Source organism: Danio rerio, chromosome 20, assembly GCF_052040795.2.
Source record: "Danio rerio strain M-AB ecotype USA chromosome 20, GRCz13ab, whole genome shotgun sequence".
NCBI lineage: Eukaryota > Metazoa > Chordata > Actinopteri > Cypriniformes > Danionidae > Danio > Danio rerio.
Genome location: NC_141040.1, coordinates 42,421,854 through 42,441,637, shown reverse-complemented (window position 1 = coordinate 42,441,637; position 19,784 = coordinate 42,421,854). Strand labels below are relative to the sequence as shown.

Genomic DNA, 19,784 nt, shown 5'->3' with positions numbered 1-19,784 from the left:
ACTCTTCTGCCTACAACTATGGGGACACCTATTCATTGTATAAATTGCTGTCAATTTTACATTATCGTTGTATTTTGCACTGTCGTTGTATTTGCATTGTCTGTATTTTGCACTGACGTTGTATTTGCCCTATCTGTATTTTGTACTGTCTGGAGGCAGCACCTAAGCTTTTCACTCATCATAGCGCACGTGCTGCTGAGATGTGACAATAAAAGTGATTTGATTTGAATATTTGTGAATTATTGGTTATTTGAGGCTGCACAGTGGCGCAGTGGGTAGCACGATCGTCTCACAGCAAGAAGATCACTGGTTCAAGCTTCGGCTGAGTCCGCTGGCGTTTCGATGTGGAGTTTGCATGTCCCCTCTGTGTTGGCGTCCGGTGTCCCCCATAGTCCAAAGACATGTGGTATAGGTAAATTGGGTAAGCTAAATTGTCCGTAGTGTATGTGTGTGAATGAGTGTGTATGGATGTTTCCCAGTGATGGGTTGCAGCTAAAAGGGCATCCGCTGCGTATAACATATGCTGGATTAACTGGCAGTTCATTCCACTGTAGCAACCCCAGATTAATAAAGGGACTAAGCCGAAAAGAAAATGAATGAATGGTTATTTGAATTCCTTTTACTATGAATATATAATGACAAACAGTTAAAGTTGAGATGCCTTTTATATGATATCAGCATGACATTTACAACTCATTTTATATACAGTACACAGAGAGCATGTTGAATACAAGTATACTTTCGAATAACTTCAGTTGTAATGTCAAATAATTGAAAAATGATTATCTATTTTTGCACAATATATCACTTCAGCATTGATTATTTCCAATAGTCACTTCGCAAAATCTGCAATGACAAGTCTGTATTATAATTTATCATGCATGTGTTTTTGATGCCAATGACCAACAAGTTTAACAGCATTCAGGCATGAGAAATTGTACCGTTTGTAACTTTAATAACAATTAATTGGACTAATTTATTTTTATTACAATTACTTGATATTGTTGTACTCGAAAAACTCTAAATCTTTTATCTGTTTACTTTATTTAATTTATCTATGCTTGTATATTGCTTATTTGCATTATATATGTATATTGCTTATACTGCTTAAACCATGCAGATGCACTTCTCTAAAGAGTCATCCGAGTCAACCTAAAATGATAATTTTTGCAAACAGAGATATTAAGTAATTTTTACTTCATGCAGCCCTAAAATGTATGTAGCAAAGATACAGCATTACTCACTCTGACATGTACTGTTTGGTACGTAAAGCACTGTTATACCAAATAACATTTCAGTCATCTGTAAATCTGGTCAATCTTTTTTCATATGATAAAAATATATTTTGCTCCAAAAAAGGATTAAAATACAAAATTTGATGGTTTTTCTAGAGATAATGTGAAAGAAAGTGATAAATGTCTGTGAAACAACATGTTTTTTGACTTGTCTGACATTTCTTTTGCCCATGACATAAGCCTAAGAGTCATAATTGCATAACATGACACAGTGACAGTCATGACACAGACAAAACTATTCTGAACCCAGCATGCATTTAATTCCATGATGAAACAGACCAAATAAAAAAGGGCACTCAAACTTTTGCATGACAATAATGGTTGCCTCATTTAAGACCCCATACATTCTAATGATTCTGATTATTTCTGCTGCTCTGAACACTGCTAAGATCACACTCTGATGGGGAATGGGAGTTTGAAAGGTAATGTTTACTCTTCTCAGCATTTAGATCCTGCTCTGGACATGTGAGGCATGGAGACTGTTTGCAATATCAGAGCATGTTAAAATGACAGTCTGAGTAGCTACAGGACACTTGGCTTCAACTGAGAAGTAACTAGCTGCTGTTTACACCACTAACACAAGAGTGTAAATGAAACATTGGCATAGTTTATGGTAGGGATGTTTTCCCATGGCCAAAAGATTTAATACTGGGGAAGTTCATAACTTCACTTTTACTGTTACACTAAAATTCTGATGAAATCAATAAAATAGAAGCAAAACAAATTTGATCTGTCACCGACTCATGATAAACATTATGGGCCCCATCATACACCCGGCGCAATGCAAATGTTATTTGCTAGTTTCAGCTCGATGCAAGTGTAATTTTGACATTTTACACCACACCGTTGAAATAGCAAATGCATTTGCGCTCAGATGTGCGCCCATAGGAGTTCTGGTCTAAAAAGGAGGTGTGTTAAGGCGCAATGCTATTACGAGGAACTAAAATAGACTGCGCAATAGACCCGCTGAGAGCAGGTCTAAAGTCCAGCACAGAGCGCGTTAGTTGTGCACCTCGTGTTGCTTAAAACATGTAGGATGTAGAGTAATACAGAAATCTCTCTACAAATGAAAAAGAATTAAAGGATTGAAATGTTACAAAAAATATTATTTTCTATAAATATAAAAACCAGTACCTCCATGCCTTCTTCACATCGGGGGCTTTTTTTCAGTTTATTCATGACAAATTGCTTTTGTATAATGTTATTATTATCATTAGTATTATTTCTTATATGCATATTTATATTTGTTTTATTAAAAAACAAGCTTGGATTTGTCCACCTTTCACGCTTTAGCACTCTGCGCTTCAGACTTTGCGCCTAGACCATTAAAATAGATTCCTATTGCTCTAAAGTTTGAAATTGGTATTAATATCTTTACTTTTATGCAATATTTTAAGTGCTGTGAAATACTAAAGTGACTAAATTAAAGTCAAGTAAATAATACCAAAGAGCTTAGAATTACCAAGAGGCGACATTCAAGAGAACATTTCATTGCAACAGCAGTGCCCAGCAACAGCTCCGGATTCCACCATTTTGGGGTGAAAGCGGTTGGCTTTCCATTGGATCTTATTCGTTTAAAAAGCGCATTGAAAGCTGAGATGCAACCTAAAAGATGGCAATATAACACTAACTATATTACAATCATCAGTACTTTTTATAGTTTATTTTACAGACTTATAATATGCTTTTGTTCTATTGGAATTTTCATTCCAAAAAGGCTGCTGCGCCGTCTAGTGGCTGTTTCCCGAATCGCACTAGAGTGTCGCCTCTTGGTGATTCTAAGCTCTTTGATAACACTAAAGTTTGCAAATGTCAACCTCGCCAAGTTTCCACTAAAATAGCTAAATCGTTTCTGTGTTTTTTGCATAAGCATTTACAGTACTTTAAAAATAATCAAAAATGTCTCTGTCAATGTTTTTAAAGATTTATATTTAATGTAGCAAAGTCACACAAGTGCCAATTTCACATCTGTCACATGCATAACCAAGCGTTTTCCTCATGAATGCAAAAATGTTAAATAAAATAAATATTTTTCAGTTGTATAGTGAGCCAACTCTTATCCTTTTGATTCGCATAATTAATTTTGTGTTGTGCAGTTTAATTCACAGAATTACTACAAAATATGTTGTCTACTGCAAACTTGATAACATTTTTGGTCAAATCCATAACGCATGTTTATTTTCCTCATTTAAAATCTAAAAACTGTTTACAGGCTGCTATTTTTCTTATGCCGTAGCTCTGTGGTTAGTGGTTTTGTAAAATATAAACAGATGTTTCAATACAATGTTACACATTCGCTGTGAATTTATGTTTTAAGTTTTTACTCCAAATGTCACATCAATAAGGCTGGAATTGCTCATTTACAACGCATACAATTAAAATGGATTACCATTTTTAATAAATGGTGTTCTTCTCAAGTTGTAGGCATAAAATAACGTGTTGACAAAAATATTGAGCAGCACAAACGTTCCTCAGCATTTAATAATAAGAAATGTTTTCTAAGCAGCAAACACTTTTAAAAAAATTTCTGAAGGATCATGTGAAGACTGAAAACTGGAGTAATAGTTATTTAGTAGTTTTTCCACAATAAGTTTAAATGCTGTTATTAAAGTTTAAAATTTAATTTGAAAAATGTGAAAATACTCAGCTAATCCAGGTCTACAGATCGAAATAGTATAATATGTTTGAGCACAACAACCTAACTAACACTGATTCAGCTGTTTTTTTTTTTTTTTGACTGTTTTTTTTTTCAAGAAAGTGATGCATGTGGAACAGAGCAGAGCTTATGTGTAATGTGAGCATGTTGAAAAGATTCAATGTTAAACTTCCCTACACATTATAATGAAGTGTTTCATGGGGTTACATTTAGAAAACATGTGGAGAAAGTTGAGCTTATTTTCATTCACAGTTATGTGTTCAGTCAGCAGAACAGGCAGCGTGTCCACTGAGGCTCTCACGACCCTTATGAATAATGCAAGGAGGAAAGAGAGCCAGAGCGAAAGATCAAGAGGCTCATTTGTTACCAGCGCTGGACAATATCACACTCGCACATATTTAAAACTCACCTTGAGTACACACGACTGAAAAATTATTTTAAAAAGTGAATTCAGAAGTTAATATACAGAAATATTTAAAAATATACTTAATCAAAAATTATTATTTTCTATTTTTTTTTATTTGTGTACAATTATTTTTAATTTATGCTGATAATTTTTTCAAAACAAAATTCCAATTAGATTTGCAGCTTAATATTTTTGTGCAAAGCATGACATATTTTGGTGAGCAGGTTTAAAACATTGCAAATGATTTATTAAATTTAACAGCTTTGGTTAATAAAAGAATACATTTATTTTCTTTTTTGTTAACTCCAAAGTTGACCAGTATGAGCATTATGTTAAACGGCACCTATTATGAAAATCATCTTTTGTAAGCTGTTTGGACAGAACTGTGTGTAGGTATTGTGTGTCCACTGTCATATTGGGGTGATATAAAGACAATAAGTCTGTTTTTTGAATGTCCTGATGTTAAAACAGGACCCAAATCCCTCTCATTTTGAGATCACCCGCAACATGACGTAGAAGTGTGGTTTCCATGCCCACCCAACTGATTGACAGCCGGGTATAACATGTCTCTGTAGTAACGTGTATAATCATATCCACAAGACAGGATGTGCGCAAATCAACTGGGATTAAAAGTTCTGTTCAGCTCTCTGTGATCATCAGTCATCAAATGTGATCAAGAATAAGTTTTACAAGTTTAAAATGTTTGTAAAACAGTGCATGTTTGTAATGAATTACAGCTATTTTACCTTCTTTATCATCACAGCCAATGTCAGTACAATTACAAAAGAAGACTCTTCAATCCCAGTTTGCGGACATTAAATCAGGTTTACTTTGTACATTAACATAACAGACATCCATACAGTAGTGGATATTAATGTGTATCCTTTCACATTTGCCGAGCAAACACTGTGCAAAGTTAAAAGCGCTGTGTGTGTGCGTGAACTTTGTAATTACATTTTGTGTGACTCGTTGCAAAAAGGCTTGAATTAATTCCACAACAAATACATCAAATAATCATTGGTAAAGTTATACTATACTGTAGTATTTCTCACAAACTTTACATGAAATCTGCTTCCTTCATGTATGTCACTGTGCTGTTTATCTGACACAGCCGAGGTGGAGATTGAGGCACATTCTGACAGGTACATAGGAACAGTGAGCATGGCAAACTAGCATTAAAGGCACAGGCAAAAAAAAAAAAAAACAGATACAGTGTATTTAGAGCAGAAAATCCCAACATTCTGAAAGGTATAATAAATAATCCAATGGGTGTTGAGCTGAAACTTTAGACACATTCTGGAGAGACCAAAGACTTATCTTAAATCTCGAAAAATTTGTAAAATAGGTGCCTTTTAACTTAATGTTATGTTATTTTAAATAATATTAAACAAAGTTGACCATTTATGAATATAAAAAGTGGGCTCTGGTCAAAATGTTGCATGATGAAAATAAAAGTTAAAAAGTTGCCAATTTGACTAATGATTTCACAATTCTTGAATAAAAAGTCTTACAAAAATAAATGTTTTAAACTAGACTTCAGGTTAGTCCTAAACGTTTTCTACATTAGAACCCATTAATGACAAGTTACTATGGCAATGCTGGAGCAACTGGAAGTGTCTCTTGTTGCCTAGTGATTGTTAGTAGTTTGTTGCCTTTCCTTTTGGACCAAAGTAGCCCTAAATCCCCCAGCAGACGAGTCTCACACCACAGCAGCGACAGCGATTGTGTCATACAGACACATCTCAGAGCTGGAGCCAGCTCTGTTTACAAGGAAACCAGCTCTGTCTAAACTGAAATTATAGTACCATGCTAAGAACTTTGTATAGCATGTAACATCAAGATCTGCATTCAGTGGACACAGAAATTAAGTTTTCGTATAAACAGATGACGGATAAATCTGTATCGCCAGTCGTGGAGTTTTTTGTTTAAATGTTTTTTTTTGTCTATTATGTGCTTCTTAAATTAACTAAAATGTGTCATTGACAATCCTATCCTAATCCTAATCCTTGACAAACCGGCAACTTATCCAGCACATGTTTTACGCAGCAGATGCCATTCCTGCTGCAACGCATTACTGGGAAACATCCCCACACTCTCATTCACATACATACACTACGGACAAGTTAGCTAACCCAATTCACCTATAGCGCATGTCTTTGAACTGTGAAGAAAACCGGAGCATCTCGAGGAACCTCAAGCGAACACGGGAAAAACATGGAAACTCCGCACAGAAATGCCAACTGATCCAGTTGAGGCTCAAATCAACGACCATATTCATAATGTGTATGCACATATCACTTCTTCATAACATTTATTTAAAGGTCCTTGATTATAAAGTTACCTGGCTTGCGAAAAGAAAACATATTAATATATTATATTTAAATGTAAAAATTAACGATAAATGACAAGAGATTTTATGATGTCCATGACTCAGTTAAGACATTATTTATTATTATTATTTATAAATCTTACTTAAAACACATATAATACCACTTGCTTTAAACTAATACAATTAAACTTATACATAAACTGTATAACCTATGCATTCACACACATTGTTTACTGCACTTTTATGTCTTTATTTCATAATGTTTACGCACATATAACTTTTTTATAATATTTATTTAAAGATGCGTGATTATAAAGTTACCTGGCTTGTGAAAAGAAAAAAAATCATATATTATATTTAAACTTAAAATTTATGTTAACAGTAAATGACAGGACATTTTATAACGGCCATGAATCAATAAAGACATGGAGACTATAAATACTACTTAAAACACCAAGTAATTTAATTAATACAATTAAATAATCCTATAACCAATACAATTATACACACTTCTACTGCTCGTTTATGTTCATTATTTTAATGCTTATGCATGTAAAACAATGTTACCTGGTTAACCGTGACACTTACCAGTCAGCAAAGACAACAAATGTATAGGAAACAATATTCAAATACATCAACAAAATGCTAATACTGTACTTCTCAGGACATTCGCACCTGTTATATAGGAGCAAAGACGTATATCTTACCTTATAAAGCTGGTTTTGCCGGTAGAATATTGACCCACAAGGAGAACCATGGGTTTATTGTCAAAATCTGCATCCTCCAGCGCGGGTGAGTGAAACTCGTGGAATTTGTAGTGTTCCTCAAGAGGAAGCAGTTTGGTTTTGTAGAGCTTCTTGAGTCCTTCGCTGACAGTCTGGAAGACCTCTGGATCTTTCTTCCTCCTGTCATCGGTACCCAACCAGCTGAACATGATGCAACTCTAATATATACAGCCTTTCTACAATATTTCTTTATTTACTTGGACAATTTTTCCACAAATACGCACAAACTCGCCGACTGTAGTGTTTTCGAATGAATGGATCTTTTCTGACGTCGACGTATTTTAAATGTCCATTGAAAATGTTCCCTTGTCTGCAGGCCACTCACGACACAAAATGCACAAAAGACTAAATCATAATTACAAAATGAAACTTATTACATAATATAATGCTGATATTTCACGATCAAAACATGGCCAGAGCGGCAGCCTTTAATTGAGGCTATTGTTGGAATAAAAGCGCGCGCCGCAACACTCGACAATGCCTCATTCAGCGACCGCGACAAATGTTGCAGTTGTGAAAGAGAAAAGAAAACGAGCGGCAAATCCTCCAGCAGAGCAGATTCAGTCACGATGACAGGCGTTCACAGGCTTCCCACTGCCGCAGATTTAAATGCCAGTGCGCTGGAGAAACCCGACACCAGAGGAAATGTCCCACTGGCAAAGCCCCACCCAGAACACAAGAGCTCCAGTCAGGGATGCAGCGCCGTTGTAGCGGACGGTGATGGCTGGTACTGCTGCTGCTTTTTCTTCAGGGAGGTTTTTGTTTGCATCATCAACATAATGATAAATGCATAAAATACAGTCCAGGGATGTTCTTTTCTGTATAACATGATATAATAATATACTATGCTTTCCACAAGATTTTTTTTTACATTATTACAAAGATAACTGCATAAGAATATACAAGGATGTCATTCTTATAAACATAACATTATCAACATAACATAACATAACATAACATAACATAACATAACATAACATAACATAACATAACATATCCAAAGTGGAATCTGAGTTTACATCATTATAGTGACTGGACATAAATCATACTTTGAATGTTATTTTTATGCATGCATTACATTTTATGATGCATTGCATTTAAATATGTGTTTAAAAATAAGACGTTTTGATCAATAGCTCTATAAAGGTTGACAAAGGTTAATAAGTGTGGTTGGAAATGTCCACCTAGTGGTAAGCCATTGTAGAGCAACAAACTTATAAAATTAAATAAATAAATAAATAAATAAATAAAGCATCTACATTTTCATATACATTGATACTGGGTTCTAATAGGAAGGCCCTATCACTCTGAAGGGATTAGGCCAGAGGGATGACCCCTTCTGAATTTAAGACGGTGTGTGACACCAAAAAAACTTTTAAAAGGATCTCGGCTGTAATGTTGTATCCTTGAAAATCCTTCATAAAAAAAGGCCTTTTAAAGAGGGTAGTTTGAGCACTGATATCACAGGCATGATTGTTTTCACTCTAAAGTGCCCTTCAAAAGGTGAAATTTCTACTTTGAAACAAGCTGACAGTCAGAGCCACCCCCCCCACAAAGGGCCTAACTATTGTTAAAACTAAATGAAAAATAGTAAAGTATACACTTTTCAGTAGTAAACTTCAAACGTTTGCCGTTTCTAAAAAAAATGTTCAAGATTTTACAAAAGGTTAATTGGTTATGTGATATACAGTAGTACATTTATAAAATCAAGTTAATGTCAAATTGGTGTTGATTGTAATAGCCTATAGGTCAAGAAAAAAATATAAGCTGGGACAAAAGGCATGAAGCATAACACAATAAATTAAATATACTTAAGGGAAAAAAAAACTGCAGAAACATTCAACAAAGGGAGAGTAAGGTTACAGTCTGATAAACTGATTCAGTCAGGAGCTTTATGCTAAAATTATATTTCCATAATGAAGAAATCTTAAATAAATGTCATTTTTGGTTGCCAAGAAAACAACACAAGAAACAGAAAACAAGATACTTAACTGTCATGTTAACACCTAATCATGTTTTATTGCCAGTATGCAAATAACAGTGTAAACAGTATTAACAGAGTGTAAAGAAGGCAGAGACCACTAGATGGAGAAATAAGACAACAAAACACCAGACTAGGAAGCTCATTTAAAGGTAGCTTATGTTAATGAATTGTTTTTTACATTTTTCTTTCTATTTTGCGTTTATTCTTTTTAGGTTGTTTTTTTTTGTAAGAGTTGGGTGTGCCAAATTTTTATTTTGTTAAACAAAGACAAAACAGAAGTCACTGCATTTGAGAACAAAGATGAGATTCTCAACAAACAAAAAATTAAGTCAAGAATCTTGATGTGATTCTGGATTCAGATCTTTTAGTGGGCAGGTCAAAGCAGTAATTAAATCAGCATATTATCACCTCAAGTACTTTGAGCATAAATATAAGAAATAAAATTTGAATTAGATGCTTGGAAAAATTAGAATGAGATGCAAAGAATTAGATGCTTTGTTTCCAGGACTTACTGTAGAGAAACGTATTAATGCTTTTATCACCAGCAGGGTGGATTACAGTAAAGGACTCCTCATTGGTCTTCCCAAAAAAGACAGTCAGACATTTGCAGCTCATTCAGAACAATGCTGAAAGGATTTTGACCAGAACCAGAAAATCAAAGTACACCACACATGTTCTCGGGTCTTTTCACTGGCTCCCAGTTACATTCAAAATAGATTTCAAAGTATTGTTACTTGTTTATAAAGCACTATTTAGCCTAGGACCTCAATGGATTAGGCAAGTTTTAAGGCACTGTGCTACGTCTGACAGATTGCACTATTTGTCTTTTCTTTTCTTTTTATATTATTAACCAGTATTTAAACAACTTTACTTATAAATAATATAACTGTTATTTCTTATACTTATTCTTTCTTTAATTGTTGTGTAAAGTACTTTAAAATACTATTGCAATTGAAATATGCTATATAAATAACCTTGCCTAAAAGACTTATACAAGAAATAAAAGGTATAGTTCACTAAAAACTGAAAAATCTGCCATCATTTACTTGACTTCAATACCAGTTTGACTTTATTTTTTCTGGTAAACACAAAAGAAGGTATTTTTAAAGAAAGCTTCAAACCCGTAACTACTGATTTCCATAGTATTTGTTTTTTCTATAATGGAGGTAAATGGTAACACGTTTGCAGCTTTCTTCAAAATACCTTTTTTCGTTTTCAACAGGAGAAATGAACTCAAATGTTTGGAATCACTTGAGTGTGAGTAAATAATTGATGCATTTTAATTTTTGTCTAAACTATCCCTTTCACACTGCTTAATATTAGACAATTTGACAACCATTGTCATTTCCAACTGGTTTTGCAGGTTGTATTCAGTAGTGTAAAGTAACAAACTGCAAATTCTCAAACCACCGAGAGTAGTTTTTCTCAGGAATTGTAATTTACTAAGTATTTAAGATAATTTAAGTAAATTTTTAGTGCAGTATACTTTCACTTTATTACTTTTCTTCAACCTGCTGTTAATATTTTTTCTTGTCTATGGGAATTAGAAAATGTCCAACCTAAATCCAACCAAATATCAACGTCTAATGATGTTACAGCTTGTAGTGGTGTGGACCTCACCACTATGACGCCTGTTAGATGTTGGATTATGGTTGCCATAGTTGACAAATAAATATCAGTATTTCCTTTCAATATGACATTGGATTTTGGTCACTTTCTAACCTAAAATCAACCAAATATCAACATCAATTGACATTATTGGCAACAAAATAACCTTGTCCTTTGATGCTGGCTAGACACTGAATTTTGGTCATCTGACATCACAACCTAAATCTAATCTAATATTAACGTCTTAAGACTTTGTGTGCCTGCTGAGCAATATAATGCACTACAGAATGTTACATATGTAAATGCATCTACTTTTCACAGCGACAGCGTAATACTACTCTTGAGTACTTTTGAAAGGTCTACTTTTTACTCATACTTTGAGGAATATTTACAACAGATACTTTTACTCCACTTGCACTACATTTTAGGCAAGTAATGGTTCTAAGGAATAACTTTTCAGTACTCTTTCCACCACTGGTTGTATTTGCCTCAATTCTCAAAGGACATTTTATAACACAGACACACACTAAGGAAATTGCCGAGCGTAAACTGTGACTCTCACCACAAGATGTCTCTCTCCCTTACACAATATGTTTTGATCTTTCATTTCAAAGTTAAACTTAAGTCGAGTGCAAAAAAAACGCAGGACTACCGGAGAAACAAATGAAAACAAGCTGCTGCTGTAATTAGATTACGTTATTATTCAATTCCAGCGAGTTTAAAGACAGAGTCAGATATTAGATATAATATGCTGTGAAGCAGCTTCGTAATGTAATGGATGAGAGAAACAAGTTCCTCTCCTTTGTATTTCTGATGAAAGGAACATGGAAGCAAACAACCATGACACGTTTTCCAAGACGAGGGGCTGAATTTTTATAATTGAAAAAGGAAGATAATTGAAACCGGGGTATTTAATATTCAGGAGCTGTATTGTTTCCCACTGTTGTTCTTGTTAGTGGCTGATGAAGCACAACAGATATGAAGACGCACTTCTGCTAAGCTCTGTTTCATGTGCATGAAGGCCTGAGGCTGTTCATATTGCTCTCTGAATCCCCATTACAGAAGCCAGCTGTACAACTGCGGTGCACAAAATGGATGATCAACGCACAATAACTAACCTGTTATGTATAAGGTAAATATAATGTATGGCCCTTTTAGTACTAATGTGTTTCAATTGAACAGGAGCTTCTCTTTTTGTTGTTAGTTTTTCTCTTTTTTATTGTTTATGGTGATTGAACGTATGAGAGAGTAGGCTTTCAGTCCAAATTATTTTAAGTGTTTAAATGACAATGCTGACAAATCCTTACCCTGCTCTGATGTGAAATGGTGAGTAATTCCAGCTGCAGCATTGAAATACACTGTACTTTGCATACGTCTTTTGATGACCAGCTTTTTTTGTGGACTTGAGGGTCACCCATTCGGTTTTCATCTGGACAACCTGGTGTTGGAGGGTTTTGGTCACTTTTAAACCTCACCAAGTAGCAAATTCAAGGGATAAGGGCTAAGGGGTAGAACTGGGATTGGGTCTAAGTGCTAGCTTGTACACTTTTAAAGATGGTGATATTTTATGTGGCACCTTAATCACCCCAAAGAATTATTGCTGATTATCAGTAACCTACTAAACCAGTAAAGAACTATCACTATTTAGCACTAAAATGAGTAAAAAAAAAAATAGCATCTCAAGTACCACAGAAAAATGCTGAAGAATTTGTGTGCATTGCAAAAAAAAAAAAAAAAAAATTAAATAAAAAATAAAAAAATATTTTAAAATATATATTTATTGCTGCATATTTTTTTTTATTTTAAATCAAAGGAACTTTAAGTCATCCCAACTTATATCAAAAATATTCAATTAAACCTGATGAATGCATTGAAAGAAGTTAAAGTAAAATCAACAAAACCTTTGTTGTCATGACATTTGTCAAATCATGTGTATGTGTGTGTGTGTGTGTGTGGGGGGGTTGATTTTAGGTTAGAAAGTGCTATTTGTCAAGTATGGCAAACCAAAATGCAACATCTGGTAGACATCATAGTGGTAACATTATTTATTTTTTGTTAAGTTTTGTGTGCTTTAGTATACATGTAAAGATGCATATATTATAACAGCAAGGACTACGTCTCTGATTAAAACACAGCAAGGATTAATTTCTGGGTCTGCATTTTAAATGGAAGTAGACCAATCAACTATCCATAATGACTGCCATTTATACATTCCTCAGTGAATCAGCCAATTGAACTAATTAAATGAAAGATTAAATGACTAAAATGAACGCGACATTACGATTCATTAAGATCATTAACCCTTTAACAGGCATCATAACCACCTGGTTGACCATTTATTCATAAGTTATCTTAATTATTTTAATTGCTTATTACTATTTATTGGAGTTGTGTCAGTATATTATTCAATACAAGATGGGGGCAAAAAAAATATTTTCAAGGAGTGCACCTTAAAGGGTTAATATTCATTCACTGAATCATAAATAATTCATACCGCCCCTAGTGTCCATTTCGAGAATAGCATTCTATTAAAAATTGCATATCTTCATATTAATAAAAAAATGAACTAATAGCCAACTGCATTTTAATTAATTAAAAAGTCTAAAGAAACAAAAGTCTGATTTGATATGAATGTTTCAGCTGATCTATCATAATCGAGCACTCCAGCAGACATCATAATAATAAAGGCGCTATAACAGAATTATGTGCGTGTTTGTGTGTATGTGTGTGTGTGTGTGTGTGTGTAAACTCTTCCTTTAATGCAGCCATGAACTTTGCTGAAGCGATTGGAAAGCAGTCCTGACTGAAACTGCAGGAGGTGTTTGAGGACATTTTGAGGGAAGAATGAAAGAAGACAGTCCCATAAAGCAGCAGAGAGAGAGGTGGATACCTGGGGGGGGTGCAATGCTCCATCTGTTTTTATCATATTTAAGGACTAAATCTCTAGGGCAGCTCGTACAGGCTTGATTTATAATGTGTCATACACTCTGATGAGTTTGCCTGGCACAGCATCTATGAACATCAGCTTGATTTTGCGTGATTTTGTCAGTTAAGTGAAGCCCACGAGGTTAATCTGACCTGCTACCTGTTTGGACGGGAAAAGCTCTGCTTAACGTATCCTCAGAAATTGATGGTATTAAAGTTACAATTTAAGAATCTGTCATATTGCATGTGGCTACATGTGATTTTGTCAATTGTTCAATTTCCTAACAGTCTATTGTTATGAGTGTTGGAGGTAATTAGCTGCAAAGTAAGTAGTTACTGTAATTAATTTTTTTTTTACAGAAAAGTATGGGATGACTTTTAATTTTAGGGTAATTTGATTACAGTTAATTAAGTTACACCAATATATAGTTGAAGTCAGAATTATTCCCCCCCCAACCCCCCCTTGAATTTTTTTCTTTTTTTAATATTTCCCAAATGATGTTTAACAGAGTATGTCTCATAATATTTTTTCTTCTGGAGAAAATCATTGTTGTTTTATTTCGGCTACAATTAAAAGCAATTTTTTATTTTTTATGGACAAAATTATTAGTCCCTTTAGGCCTTTTTTTTCAATACTCTACAGAACAAACCATTATCTTGAAAAATATCTAGTCAAATATTATTTACTGACATCATAAATGACAGTATGCAAAGATAAAATAAATCAGTTATTAGAAATGAGTTATTAAAACTATTATGTTTAGAAATGTCTTGAACAAATCTGCTCTCTGTTAAACAGAAATTGTGAAAAAAATAAACGAGGGCTTATATTTCAGTGGGGCTAATAATTTTGATTTCAACTGTTTATTTTTTCCCTAATTTCTATTTAACGGAGAGCAGATTTTGTCAACACATTTCTAAAAATAATAGTTTTAATGACTCATTTGTAATAACTGATTGATTTTATGTTTGCCATGATGACAGTAATTAATATTTCACAGTGAAATATTGTGAAATATGATTTTCAAGACACTTCTACTGTATACAGGTTAAACTGACATTTAAAGGCTTAACTAGGTTAAGTAGGTTAACTAGGCAGGTTATGGTAATTAGGCAAGTTATTGTATAACCACGGTTTGTTCTGTAGACTAATAAAAAAAAATGCTTAAAGGGGCTAATAATTTTGACCTTTAAAATGTTTTTAAAAAAATAAACAACAGCTTTTATTCTAGCCAAAATGAAACAAATAAGACTTTCTTCAGAAGAAAAAATATGGTCAGACATACTGTGAAATGTCTGCTCATTTTCTTGCTCTGTTAAACATAATTTGAGAAATATTTAAAAAAGGAAAAAATCAAATGGGGGCTAAAAATTCTGACTTCAACTGTATATATTTATCAATAAATATATTTTGCTAAATTATTATATTTTTAAACTAAAGAAGATGACATATACAGACAATTGAATATGCTTAAAAACATTTGAGAAATCAGTTCAATAGATGGTATAAATTAAAAGTAATTAAATATATTTATAATAATAGTTTAGTAATAGTAGTAATCGTTTAGTCCACACTTTATTTTGATGGTCAGTTTGTTACATTGTATCTACATGCCAACTAACTCTCATTAGATTATAAGTAGACTGTTAGGTTGGGGTTAGGGTTACTTGCAAAGTTCATTATAGTCAGTTAAATGTCTGTTGAAGGAGCAGTATCAACAGATACTAAGCAGACCGTCTACTAATACTCAAACAGACCATCAAAATAAAGTGTTAGTACTGTATATATTTTTAGTTATGTTGCATAATAATTCTTTAAAACAAAAATTGATAGATTTATCTGTTAATTGTACATGCTTATGGATAAATTAAATGTTTTAGAAAATTATTAATATCAATATATTTAAAAATTTTGTCATCCTTACTTTGACATGTTTTGAGCTTTAATACATAAAATGTAAATGTGGAGGCGACACGGTGGCTCAGTGGTTTTAACTGTCGCCACACAGCAAGAAGGTCACTGGTTCGAGTCCCAGCTGGGTCAATTGGCATTTCTGTGAGGAGTTTGCATGTTCTCCCCAAGTTTGCGTGGTTTTCTGCAGGTGTTCTGGTTTCCCCTACAGTTCAAAGGTGTGCTATAAGTGAATTGAATAAGGTAAATTGGCCGTAGTGTATGTGAATGCAAGAATGTATGGGTGTTTCCCTGTGTTGGGTTGCGGCTGGAAGGGCATCCGCTGCGTAAAACATATGTTGGATAAGTTGGTGGTTCATTCCGCTGTGGCGACTCCTGATTATTAAAGGGACTAAGCCGAAAAGAAAATGAATGAATGAATGAAATTGGCCATAGTGTATGTGTAAATTAGGTGTAAAAAGTGTATTGGTGTTTCTCCATTCAAAAATATATATTTGAGAAATTCTTTTAGGACAATATATAGTATAAATAAAAGACAACCACAGTAATTGAATATGTATTTAATATAATTATTAAAAGTAGTTTAGTAGTAGTATGACTGTGGTAGTAATAAAAATAGTAATTGTATATTTTGTTTTGTTTTGTGATATTATCATAATTTATTTTTTAAAGATAGGATAGATTAATCTGATTATTATATGCTTATTGTAAGGATAAATTAAATCCTTAATTTAAATAAGGATTAATCAGAATACATTAAATGATTTAGAAAAAGGAGAGTTCAGATACAAAAACCTCTGCAAGTGCCGTCTGAAATTTTCCTTTAAATGTGTGTTTTTCTCAGACTACTATGGTCAGGTTTAGTTATTTTACTTTAAAGGCAATGAAAATAACCTATTATTGGCAATAAGTGTGATTTTAACCGAAACTACACACAACAGCCTGATAAAAATGTTCATTTTAGATGAAAATTTCAGACGGCACTTAGAGGTTTTTGCATTTAAACTCTTCAAATTATTAATATCAATATATATATTCAAAATATGGTCTCATCGTTACTTTGAAACATTAAGTTTTCATAAATAGGTTGTTTAAAATGTAAATATTATTTTTAAACAAAACTAAAAGGGGTCCTGTCTGACTCAAATTTGAAGAATTAAGAGTTTAATTTCTATTGTCTATGCACTGGCTTACAATAATGGCTTTGTAGCATTTCAGTGATGATATATGAAAAAAAAACATCTCTTTATTTGCCCACTCTCTCCTCTTGAGCTGAGATGTGGGCTGGCAGCTCATTCTGCGCATTTAACAGTTTGAGTGGCTCCACAAGGATCCAATTATATACACATATTAAGCCATACAGTGGAGTGTATAATAGCATAAACGCTAAGGCATATTCTTCAATCCTGTTTAAATTATGTCTTACTTACCATATCAGATTTTGGGGGTTTTGCAACCAATTACACCCGGAGGAAATCTACGTGAACGCAGGGAGAACATGCAAACTCCACACAGAAATGCCAACTGACCCAGCTTAGGCTTGTACCAGGGACCTTTTTGTTGTGAGGCGACAGCACTACCGCTACCCACTGAGCCACCACACCAACAAATTGTAAATATTTTAACCCCTTCAGACCCTGCGTCCATTACAATGGACATCACATGACATCCCATTTTTCTGAATTTTGGAACATATTTCAGGTCTGAAGGGGTTAAACCAAATTATTTGTCCATTTTATCCTGAATTAATCTCAACATCAACATGATGTGGATTTATGATTATTTATCCAAAGGAGATTTTAGAAGAATCACAGTATCAGACATATAGACAAAAGGTACCATGAAATGTTAATTTCGTTTTAATGTAAAATATTTCCTAAATGCGGTTTAATGTAGACATTTAAACATTTTTAAATCGTTTCAAGAACTAATTTCCCTTGACTTTGCTATAAAGATAATATTTTACTATATTTAGCAAGATATTAGAATTCAAATTTAAAGACTTGATTGGGTTAACTAGTTCAACTAGAAAAGTTAGATTAATTAGGCAAGTAACTGGACAAAAAGCAATGTAAAAAAATAAATAAAACTCTTTAGGAGACTCATATATTGACCTTAAAAATAATTGTAAAAACTGCTTTTATTCCAGCCAAAGTAAAATAAATTTGCCTTTCTTTAGAAGAAAAAGTATTATAGCAAATACTGTGCACATTTTCTTGCTCTGTGAAATATACCTTGGGAAATATTTGAAAAAGAAAACGAATTGACAATATTAATAGTAACAATAATTATAAGAATTTTTTTGTGTATTAAAAAGACTTAGCATTTAACATATTGTGAATTTATATTGTTTTTCATCGTAATTTTAGTAACAATGTTAATTGTAATATTAGTTAATTTGAGTAAGTTTTACCAATTTACTATGTAAAGTTCAGACTTATTCAGATGATCTGTAATAAAGCAATCACACATTTAAATCGTTCTAAACCTGCCAAGTGAATATCTTACTTTTAAAAAGATGGGTCTGTCCACTTCGAATAACTCTGCTGTCCCACATGAAAAATACTTCATTTCTAGTAAATTCTATAGTTGTTTTGAATGTAAAGTACTTAAATGAATATGATGCATGGTAATTTGCTGTGATAATACAGCAACTAGTAAAATAATCAAATCATCCAGAACTGTACTAACAAGAGGACTGTTTGTAGTAAAATGTAAAAGTAAATCACATTATATATTACAGTTTTTCAGTTCACTACTTTGCTGTTTCAATCATCACAACAGGGCCCAAATACTATGATACCTACAGTATAATGCTCTCGGTTAAAAATGCATGGTTCAAAAACATAATAGTATTTACTATAAATTATAAACTATGTGGGTGGTTCTACAAAAAATTTGACCAAAAAAATCTATAAGACATTAGAAATAAGTCTCCTTTTAGCAGATCCTTTAAATATTTTATAAGCTTTTCATGAGCTGAACGCATATCTTTTTATATTAATAATGTGTAAATGCTAAGTAAACCAGAACTAAAAGAAATCATTTTTATTTTTTGGTGCCAGACCCAATGAATCTAGAGTACAAGCTATTACTGAACTCACCTTTAATTTTAGTTAAATTAAAAAGTCCTGATTTCTATAAATAATCAGTACTAACCACTGTCTTCCTAATCTTTCATCAAAATCTAAATTGCTCTGCTCTAAATTCGTATTCTTAATGATCTAATCAATTCCTATTGGATAAAATACCACTACATTCTCCCCCCACTGATTTAATATCCTATTTCCAGAAATATTCAACATTTACAAATGGTTCTTAATGCGATTTCATGTTGACTTTTAAACAAAACAGCTTTTGAGCAATGAAATAAACAACATTTCAGCAATAACATTTTCTCGGCATGGGTGAAGACTAGTAGTTTTTCCATTCACGCTCTTTATCAGACAAAAAACAAATGAATCAAAATGAATGCAGAGTGAATAGTATTCAAAGGGATGAAATAAGATTGGCATTGAATGCATGCAATATTATGGTGCTGGAGGATTGTGAAGGAGGACAAAATGAGATGTGAAAGTCAGCCAGCCTGATCACTAATAGTGAGGAAACTAATGGACTGATGGACTAAACTGCAGGTGGGTCAGAAGCACAGGCAGATTAGAGGGTCAATCATAGCGCACTGCACAGCAGGATTAAACGGCACTGTAAATGTGGCCTGTATCAAATATTACTGCCCTGAGCTAATAGCTGAACATTATTGTGGCCATTAAGGCAATTCAGCGTTCTCACAATGTCCAGAATCACTTGCTGCTGCTGCATGATGTGCGCCTCTGATTTCCCCCCGACTTCAGAAGATTAATGGAAGAAATAACAGTGATTTTATT

The 19,784-nt window shown here is 33.3% G+C and overlaps 1 protein-coding gene across 2 annotated transcripts in view; it reads right to left on the bottom strand.

The window, feature by feature from the left end:
- The window catches only part of ehd3 (EH-domain containing 3), a 48,475-nt gene extending 40,422 nt beyond the window's left edge, over window positions 1–8,053 (bottom strand). Inside the window, exon 1 of one of the 2 annotated variants that reach the window (XM_087297436.1) lies at window positions 7,394–8,053. In XM_087297436.1, coding sequence (XP_087153562.1) covers window positions 7,394–7,620 — 227 coding nt within the window. In that variant the 5' untranslated portion in view covers window positions 7,621–8,053. 2 annotated transcript variants of the gene reach the window in all.
- Window positions 8,054–19,784: the final 11,731 nt, after the last annotated feature.